Source organism: Symphalangus syndactylus, chromosome 9 (genome assembly GCF_028878055.3).
Source record: "Symphalangus syndactylus isolate Jambi chromosome 9, NHGRI_mSymSyn1-v2.1_pri, whole genome shotgun sequence".
NCBI lineage: Eukaryota > Metazoa > Chordata > Mammalia > Primates > Hylobatidae > Symphalangus > Symphalangus syndactylus.
The window spans coordinates 136,577,107-136,587,356 of NC_072431.2; the positions used below are offsets into that span (position 1 = coordinate 136,577,107).

The 10,250-nt window shown below is 34.4% G+C and overlaps 1 protein-coding gene across 24 annotated transcripts in view; it reads left to right on the top strand.

Moving 5' to 3' along the window:
- Positions 1 to 9,661, top strand: part of RFX3 (regulatory factor X3) — a 322,024-nt gene extending 312,363 nt beyond the window's left edge. For 21 of the 24 annotated variants that reach the window (XM_063609885.1, XM_063609894.1, XM_063609899.1 and 18 more), the window contains one exon: positions 2,700 to 9,661. In XM_063609885.1, coding sequence (XP_063465955.1) covers positions 2,700 to 2,938 — 239 coding nt within the window. In that variant the 3' untranslated portion in view covers positions 2,939 to 9,661. The remainder of the gene's footprint in view (positions 1 to 2,699) is intronic. The other 3 variants (XR_010113770.1, XR_010113771.1, XM_063609905.1) reach the window with 1 other exon arrangement.
- The last annotated feature ends 589 nt before the right edge of the window (positions 9,662 to 10,250 follow it).

Consider the following 10,250-nt stretch of genomic DNA (forward strand, 5'->3'; position numbering starts at 1 on the left):
GGAGAACTATGCACTTAGCCCTTCCAGGCCAGAGCCACTGGGGAAAATGAGGTGAAAGGAAGTACATGGAGAGTCTGTAAAGAGGTTCGGCGCCAAAGTGTGCAATATTAAGGTATTCAGTACACTAGCAATGCAGGGAAATTAGAAAATTATAGCCAAAAAAATTGTTGCTACAAATATATACTCTATAGGATTAACCAAATAACCCTTAGAAAAATAAGTCAATGATGATATTAATTAGTAATTTTAGAGCAAGAAAGGTGGTAATTGATACGCATGTCCCACATAAAGCAACACTGATGATATACTCACACCAAAGCCTCATAACCCAAATTTAGGGATTTCATCCCAGGGTGTCCAGAAGGGCAGTAGAGTTTTACTGCTCAGTCAGAGACTGAATTCCAGCCAGGCTTCTTCACACAGTGCTGAACCGCAGTCTTCTGTAAACTCCTGTAGCGCCTAATTTTAGTTTTTATGCACCAAATTTCCATAACCTGAAGTAGCTTCCTAGAAAGTGTCGAGTTTTTATAGAAGCATAAAATGTCTACAGAATTACATTCCTTTGTCCTTAGGACCTGGAGAACGGGCTTGCTTTTATAAGTTGCTTTGTAGGTTCTCCAAAGGAAACCTGTCACCCAGAGATAGACCTAAGCAAAACCTACCTGGAACACTTAAGTTTGTCCAGTCCGTTATCTCACTACCCTTTCCATCCACAACAAAATAGACAGAAGGACTTTCCTCACTTTGTCTCCACTGCCTTCCCTGCCTGAAAATGAGTCTTTGTCTTTTCAGTGCTCCCTTTTTTATTATTTTGACACTAATTTCTTAGGCACAGGGAAGTCTGTGGACAGGGAGCAGAGAAGCAGCGTGACTTGTCCTCACCTGCTGGATGTGGCCACGCTGGTCCCATTTACCCCCAGACCTCTTGATGGCTCTGGAGATAGAGCCAGATGGGCATACTCAGGGCCTAAAGATTGAATGTGAAATCCTAGGAGGTTTTCAGGGCTTCTCCCACAAAATGAGAATTCTTGTTCTTGATAATAAAAGGGATATTTGCTCCGTAGAAAAATTTCAAATAATACAGAGAATTAGAAACTATAGAAAGTGAAGCTTTATTATCACAACCATAAGAGACTGCCACCATGAAGAGTCTGTGTTAAGATCCTTATAGACATTTTTGTTTTGTGTATGAAAACATGAAAAACCAAAACATACCATGCAAACATGTTTCAAGTATACCCTCTTGATGAAGTAAATGTCTGCAAAAGGTATCCCTCCCCCTGTAGCCCTTCAACCCTTTGAATATACTTGTTTTGACACACTCAAATATTATCCTTAAGTTCATTTTCCAGAGGCAGAAATGTAACTTGATAAAGCAGGTGGGCCAAGATGTCTTTTGCCTCATCTAAGAGCACTTCTTTGTTTTATTGGTCACTAATGCATGACACACATTTCTAGGTAATTCATGTTAATCTCCACCTGTTTAATCATAAATTGCCGTTTCTCAGACCTTGCTCCTTCCTGGTGGCTGTACCCTGTACAGCCATGTATGGAAGCCCTTTTACCTCTCACTGCTTTTTTCTAGAACAAACTTTGCCCCAATCATAATGAAATAAGAGAAGTCAAGGGGCCTTGTTTATAGATACAGCTACATTAGCAGAGATTTTTGCTGTGGGTGTCTGCCAAGTGGTAAAGCTAAAATCTTACTGCTTGCAAAGAATCCAACTTAATCTGACTAAAGAGATACTTGTTGCACATTCACTGTATGTGACATGCCATGGAACAGTAGAGAATGGAGACCTGACTCTGTTTATCCAAGCCACTGTAGTTATCCCTCATGAAGAGGTATTCTGAGGAGACTCTTGCACAATAGTAAAGCTGTATATGTGCATTTTCTCTCTCTAATGTACTCTTGAATTTTAACAGTGCATACTGGAAAAAATTAAATGGCATTCTATTATAATAATGCTTTAATTAATATAAAATGTATTACAATTTGGGGGTAACAGTGACTATATAATACATTTAATTTCCAGAAATGAATACCAGCTATTAACAGTATCGGTTGCCAAGAATGGAAATCCATTGCACATTTTTAATCTGATACTACTGCCTCAGCCTTAATAATTTTTTTAAGAAAAATTAAGGGTTCATTTAATACTGTGACCATCTATAACACTGATGAGTGCCAGAAAGTCTTACAGCAGCCTCTGTTTATACATGGAATAGTAATATTAAAAATCAACATAGGTCTTACATCAGTGCTAGCATAGATAAAATTTATATTTAGTGTAGATTTTTGGAGGAAACAAACCTTTTTTTGTGTTTGCGTTTTCAGCTCAGTACATTCCCCAAAAGCCAGCATAACATACCAGTGGCTATTATGACACAAATTATACCATTATTTACTATAGACACTTAGGGAAATTCCAAAGACCTTTTTTAAAAAAGTTAACGAAGTATCAATCACAGATTGCCAAAAGTAAATTAATCTCACTATGTTTGAAAGAATTATAGATGCATCAGTACAGCATTGATATGAAATAAAATCTGATGAAAAGAAAATCTCTAAGCTTTGTTTCCTGAGAAGAGCTAAGATGTTGCTTTCTTAATGTCCTATATTAAAGTGTTTCTAAAGCACGTGTTGATTGCTATTTTCTAATTTGTCTTTGATAATAGTCTTGGTATTATTTGTGCAGATGAAGGCAGTGAAGTAGAAAGTGAAATGGATGAAGAACTGGATGACTCTTCAGAGCCTCAAGCCAAAAGAGAGAAAACAGAGCTGAGCCAGGCGTTTCCAGTGGGCTGCATGCAGCCTGTTCTCGAGACTGGCGTGCAACCAAGCCTCCTGAATCCAATTCACAGCGAGCACATTGTCACAAGTACTCAGACTATCAGACAGTGCAGCGCTACAGGAAATACCTACACTGCAGTCTAAAGAATATAAAAGCGTATTTTTCCAGCTTACATTAACCCTGTTGATATTGGGCTTAAGTTGAAAATTTAATAAGCCTGAAGGTCAACTATTGTCAAATTCTATCTGTGCTGAACATTAACTTTTTGGAGTTGTGAAATGGAATGGGTGTATGTGTTTTGCCAGATCTTTTTTTTTTTTTTCTTAACGTAAACAAATTATTTGCCTCTTAATAATGAATTTTTTCCCTTAGTTTCAGGTGTCAAGAAGGATTTTTACAACACTTAATGTCAATGTTTTGTTTTCTTAAAATTAAAAAGTAATTTACATTTTTTGTAGCTTAAAATATTTTATTGTTGATTGTTAGTCTTGGTGTATGATTTCATGTGTAAGTTTTTTAATTAGATGCACTTCTGTGAAATATCAAAAGAAATTTTTTTTGATTTACACTGGAGGCATGCCCATTTGGCAGCAGATGCATCAAATTTGCTTTTGAAAGGTGCTTTTCATTGGACAGAACCATAAGACACTATTTTGATAACATTTTGAGTATGGAGAGAGAATACAGAGCATTTTTATGATAGTGCTAGGGGGTTTGGAAGGTCATCTATTTTTCTCTGAGGAAAAATTGAGCTGTACATTTATCAGTTCAGAGTAAATGACAGAATTGCAAGAGATTATGCTAATATGTACATAATTTGTGTACATAATTATTAAACCATGTTAACAATGCAAGCTTCCGTTAAACATTGAATTTTAACTATTATTTGCATACCAATTCCTCTGTTTAAAGACTACTGATTGTGTATTTGGGACCACTGCACAGATGCATTCTGCTGTTAAGTGGGGGGCTGTTATAGTTTGATACTGAAGCAGAAAAAAATGACTTGACTTTTTTTTTAAGTGTACATGCTACTTATGCTGAGCTGGACATACAGGAAACCATTCCATTTGGATGACTTTCTTTTATTCCAGGTCTTTTTCCTAATAGTAGTTCAATATGCTGCTATTACAAACGAGAATTTATAGAATGCAAGGAATGTAGCAACCTACATAACGTTATTTCCTTCAAAACTATTTCCTGGTTTCTAAAGTATGTGGATTTAAATTGTAAACAGAACCTGAAGGCAGTGTAACTGGCACACCTCACTGTTACTTATCCCCAATTCTGTAGGATTTGGATAGGTGGCTGGATGGACCATTGCCATTGAAGAATGTACATCAGGGATCATCGTACCTCGGCTATTACATGGTGCCTTAAAACAGAACTGAAGCTAAGGTTTAGTAAGGTTTATTTTGTTCATGTGACTAACTCTTCAATCCATTTGACAAAGTGTGCCTGTCATTTTCAGATTCCCGAAGTAGGGACAGGTGACATGTTCTTCAAAGGAAATTTAGGGAAAACAAAGCAAAACAAAAAGACAAAAATCAGTTTCCCTCTTTGAGTGACCGTGGATCTATTTTTTATTCTTAGAGCTGAATATTACTTGATTACAAATCAGATTGCTTAAGGGTGTGGAATAGCAGGCTAGTTTTAATACCAGCTTGTTACATAAAATCATATATGTTTTAGACCATTCTTATTTAGTTACAATTTTAGAAAGTTAACAAAGTAAGCAGGTACTTATCGAAGTGCATCTTTTCAGTCTAAATGTTTGTCTGTGTGTCTAGGTGCTGGTGTGTCCATACGCACACATGAGTGCCCATGGGGCAGGAGTCTGCTATAAAGTCAGAAGGTGAGATCCTAGAGAGTTACACCCAGCCCCATTTTATTTTGCATGAAAAGCCAAGGTTCTTTTAAGCACTCAAATTATTTAATGCTTAAAACACAAGAAAGGCACATCTGTTCATTTAAATAGTTGTAAAAAACTAATCAGCAAAAATAAATAGATAAGAAAGCCAAAAAAAAAGGAAAGCACAAAATGATTGACAGATTATCAAATGAGGCCTATATTAAACCCAAGATGTTTATCTTTCCATTGGTATTGGGGTAAGGGGGGTGGGGGGTTGGAAAGAAGAGGTGAGCCAGTCTGTAAAGTTAGAAATACCAAATGGCTTATCAGGTAATACACACTGTATTTAAGCTGTTGTTGCTTGATTGCCTCAGACTACTCAAATAACATCAACAACATTTCTTAAGTAAAATTTAAATATTTTAGATGTAATTTTAAAAACTGATCCAAATTTTTTATTATAAAACTCACTCATATATTTGAAAGTCTTCACTAGCATAGTACCATCACCTTCATCTAAATATCATTTAAATTACTGTCCCCCTTTTTCCTCCCAAAAAGACAATGGATTTGTACCAAAACGCACACAAAAAAGGCAAACAAAACATGGTGAGCTGCAAGAGTTCATGCATCTTCTTCACTGTGCATAGGAAGTGTTTACAGGTAAAATTAAAATCAAAAACTGAAAAAACACTCTTCATTTTGGCTCTCCTTTCTGAATTTTTTCAGTTTCCTGTCTCTACCCGCCATCCTATATCTGTATTGGACCAAATGTATTTACTGGTTTCATTTTGTTTATTGAATGACTTTAAATGTATTTATTATCATTGTTTAATGTTGGATATATTTGTATCATTACAGGAATCTGATAATAATGGGCAAATTTAGATTGATGAGGCTTAGGGATCGGGGATGCTCCAGGATTCAACATTTCTTCCAATTGTTCATGGTTTGTTCTAAATTAGGACAGATTAAGAACTAATAAACATTATTACGTTTGAACTTGACTCAATAACAATATTATGATCTCCTTTATGAATATTTAGGAATATTCTTTGTGACTAGTGTAAGTAGTTGGGATCAAAACATAAAAAGAAGACCTATGGTTTATGCTACTTCTAGTTATTTGTAGTTCACAGTAAAACATGCACACACATACACACAAACATTTTCATCAATTTCGAATTTGAATTGTGAAAAATATATGAGAAAATAAAAACAATTTACACATTTGAGCAAATTGAGCAATCACATTTATTGCATTTATTTCCATTTTTCCCTTTTTTCATTCATTGAAACTGTGGGTTTTCTAAATAATATTAGACACTAACACTCTTAACAGATTTATTCACAAATGACACAAGTACACATTTTAAGACTTCTTTGTATTTCTTGCAGTTATAACCAATAACTAGTCATGAAATATACCTACATAAACCAAGTGCTACCCTTTCAGTGAGGAAGAATGTAAGGAAGGTATGTTGACTGTTTTTAAGTTTCAGAAAAGATATTTTCATATGATAGGATTGAGTATCATGGGTATAGTTTGATCTTGACATATAGTTTGAAAATCATACTCAAAAGATTTGCATTCATGAAACCAGTGAACAATAGGGTGGAATGGATGAACCATCTCCTTGGAAGACAGGGCCCAATTTTCCATTTTTTCTTTGGCTATCAAGTTGCTAGTCACTTATTCAGGATTTTCATCCAAACTGTTTGGACTGACTGTATAAGTCTTACTGCCTTTTCAGAAATCTGCTCTCCTTTGTGTGATTTTTCTTGTACTGTATAGCACGGTTTATGCACCTCTCTTTAGATGGTGTACTTTAAAAACAAAAGTAAAATTTAGAAAATGGTTTTAACACTGCATACCTAAAATTAGTAGTGTGCAGCATTGACTGCCTTTGATTTGTAGTAGACAAGTAAAAATGAATACATTCTTGTAGAATGCTGTAAAAGTCATTCAGGAATGAATACGGTTTTAGTGCCGTAATCATGAATCTTTTTATATGAATGCACTGTCTAAAAGTGCTAAATGCATTTTCAAATTTTTAAAAATTGTTCAGATGATATATTTGAAATGTCTAAAGTAATGCTGTGCTTGAAACATTAGTGTAAAAGGAAAAAAAATGTGTCACTGTGATGTTGGTCCTCCCTGTGTGGACACAAGTGGAAAGTAAAAACTTGGCAAGTCACCTTTGTGTACAATTTGAGGCAGTGGTTATATACAATAAATTGACCTTTATTATATCCCCCGGACACACACATTCTTGGTGAGAAAATAACAACCATCCAAAAATTGAGATGAGAACTTTTGTGATCTGTGTGAATCACAACAGATCATGGGGGAGGAGGATTGGCATGCAGTGCTATTGAAAATTGGGCTTGTTGCTAGATTAGAACAACCTCCATGTATATGGTTAGAACAAATCAATTAATGGAATCCTAGTATTTCTGCAAGTTTGGTGATTTTTAAAAACTGGAATAGAAGCATTAATTCAGTGCTTAGTTCTAGTATTAGAAAACCCCTTTGATGTAATGCCTTGTATTAACCCTTTGAGCATTGTAAGATATACAATGGGGGACAAAAGCCTTTCAGATCATTTATTTAGACTTAGACCGGTAAAGTATACTCTATATCCAAATGTCTAATTATGCTGTTTTTTTAAAGGGGGGGTAGGAAGAGAAAGTGTTTCCACGCCGAACACTTGCGTTTTATATACAACTCTTAATTTTTCTTCAAGAGGGCTTGATATATTTATTCCCAAATATTCACTGCCATCTAAGTAAGTGTACTGTTTACAGAAAAAAAAAAAAACAACTTTTCTAGCATCAACCATAGTCTCTAGAAAAGGAGGACAAATACATGGGCCTGGATAGACCTATGTCATAACTGATTTCTGCACATTGAAGGTACCTAGATTGCCTTTAAAAGGTATAAAGAAAGGATTAAGTTTCTTTTTTTTTTCCTTTTTTTCCCCAAAACGAAACGGAAGATCTCATTTATTTAGCTTAGAAAGTACAAGTGTAAGTGAAGCCTTAGGAAGAAATGAGTTCAAGTGGATTAAGAGAATCTGAAGTCTTTGGGGGCAGTTAGGCTATTTGGAGTTAGATCGCTCATAAAATATTGTTTGGGAATTTCACACAGGGCATAATTTTATCTATGCTCCAAAACTTTAATACTTTGTCAAAAAATTATATATAGATAGAATGGAGAGCAAAGCACTTGATTTTAAGCTCATCTGTGAGGAGATGCTATGACTACTGCTTCTGATATCTCTAAATGTCAGTCTGCTTACACCATTGCTGATTTTGTTCAAGGGAATCTCTTCGTGCGCTTGATTCCCTCTGTTCCCTGCGTGATCGAACATGAAAGCAGTGTTGTCTGCAGATGTGCTTGCGCTGCCCTAGCTGGGCGCAAATAAGAGTGTAACCTATTCTGATGTCTGGTGAAAGGACATCCATAGCATAGTGCAAGTATGCCGTAAACGTTGCTTTTTAGGCAGTTTAGGAAGTCAAACCATGCAAATTACTCATGTGTTAACATGCAATACTCAAAGGGTTTTAATTTAACTCTCTTCTTTTGAATTCTTCATGATGATTTACTGTAAATGCTTCTCAGTTTGCATGCCTTGATCATTGCTGCTAGTGATTTTATGTGCCAGTAGACCTGAGTTTAGTTTACCAATTTTACTTAAATAGTAAAAGCCACTTACAAAGTGACTGCCTAGGATTTTTTTTTCCTTTCCTTTGAAATAATTGATAATATGTTTTTTAAAAAAGAGAAATGTGTTTTGTCTCTTATTTGATTCTGGTTTGATTCTTTTTCTCCCCTCTTTCCTTTGTTTTTTTTTTTAAATAAATTATGATGTTGGGATTGGAAGCCCTGAGTAATGAAAATCTTTGGTAAGAATTGTTTATGTAGCTCAATAATGAGGACAACAAATATTTTTTAGAAGAATTTTGATTCTGGGGAGGAAAGAAAATGTAAAAACTCCCATTGACTGTTGATAACCAAGTAAATTTTTCCTTCAGTAAATTAGTATTTTTGAAGAAACGATCGCCTTGTTTTAACCTGCTAAACAACAATTTTAAATGACCCAATAAAGAAGCTATTGAATTTTATTCGTTTAAAAAGCATCTTTTGTACCAAAGCAAATTTTTTTCTCTACTCATTTCCATCATCAATTTGGACCTATGGTGGTGACCAATGCATTGGTTACAGAAACTTTAAGTGAGTGCCTTGAGAAAACTTGGAAATTTGTGCCTGAGGTGGTAAACTTTTAATTAGGTTAATTGTAGTGCTTACCAATCAGTAACTTCACTATCACTCAGGGCTTTCGTACCTTCTAGGTAAAACTTCTTTCATTGTGTTTTTTTAAGATACTGTATTTTTTTTTTAAGTGCCATCATTTAAATTTCACTTAGTAAGTGGCAGATTACATTATTCAGTCCCACAAGCACAGAAACATAGTAACACTAGGAGATATTTGAACATTTATTTTACAATCGACTGAATATATTATGTAAATGAGGTAAGCAACTTTTGTAGAGATTGTATGTGTGAGATAATGTAATGTTCTTTTCCAGTTTTTGGACTACAGTTGAATAAACTTTTTAATTATTTAAAAACATCTTTACCGAATAACATGTGATGGTTTTTTGTATAATGTATTTGATTTTGTAAATACGTATTTCCTGATGTGATTTTTGTGAGAAATGCAAAATCTTTTAGTATATCATGTCCTCTCAAAATTGGCAGGAGCTAAATAATAGTTTGTGGGCGATTTGTATTGTGTACTGTACAATAACTGGGGAACTTTTATAATTATAAAAATATATATTAACTTTTAGTGTGTTGTTTAAACAAATGACTGGAACATACTAAAGATATTAGTAGGATTTTTCTGAATATTTCAGACTTGAACTCAGGCTAGCTTTCTTGTGTTTTTCAAAACAAAATGGTGTCTTGTCTTTTAAAATCAATAAATTTGTTTCCTTGTTACAAATACATTGGAAATGGCTTGGGTTTTTTTCCCCTCAGATCACTGCCTGGAAGCTCATAATACAGTACCTCATCTGGAGGATAGTATCTGTCGTTCATTAACTTAGAATCAAAATTAAATTGTTTTCCTTTTTTGTGTCAAATGAAATTGGCAATATTTACACATGAACAGCACAAAAAGAGAAAATTATAAGCCCAGCAGTGTACAAATCTTACCCTCAAAGAAAATAATGATTGAGTGCTATTTAATTTCAGAAGCTGTCACATTTCCATTGTAAACCCAGATTTTTGCATGTTCGTAGTGTGTTTGTTTTATGTCACTTCACATTGATATTTGGCACTCAAGTTCCTTTCTTACATTCAGCTTGCTTATTAAAATTTATTTTAACACAGTTAAGAAGATATGCTGCCAGTGTTTTTCCATTGAATACCTACAGGAAAATTCACTTTTTGGTGTACAATTCTATGAGTATTGACAGACACATACAGTCATGTAGCCACCACCCTAATCAAGTTTAAAATGATTTACCTCACATTTAATTTTCTTTCAAATCACCATATATATATATATATATATATATATATATATATATAT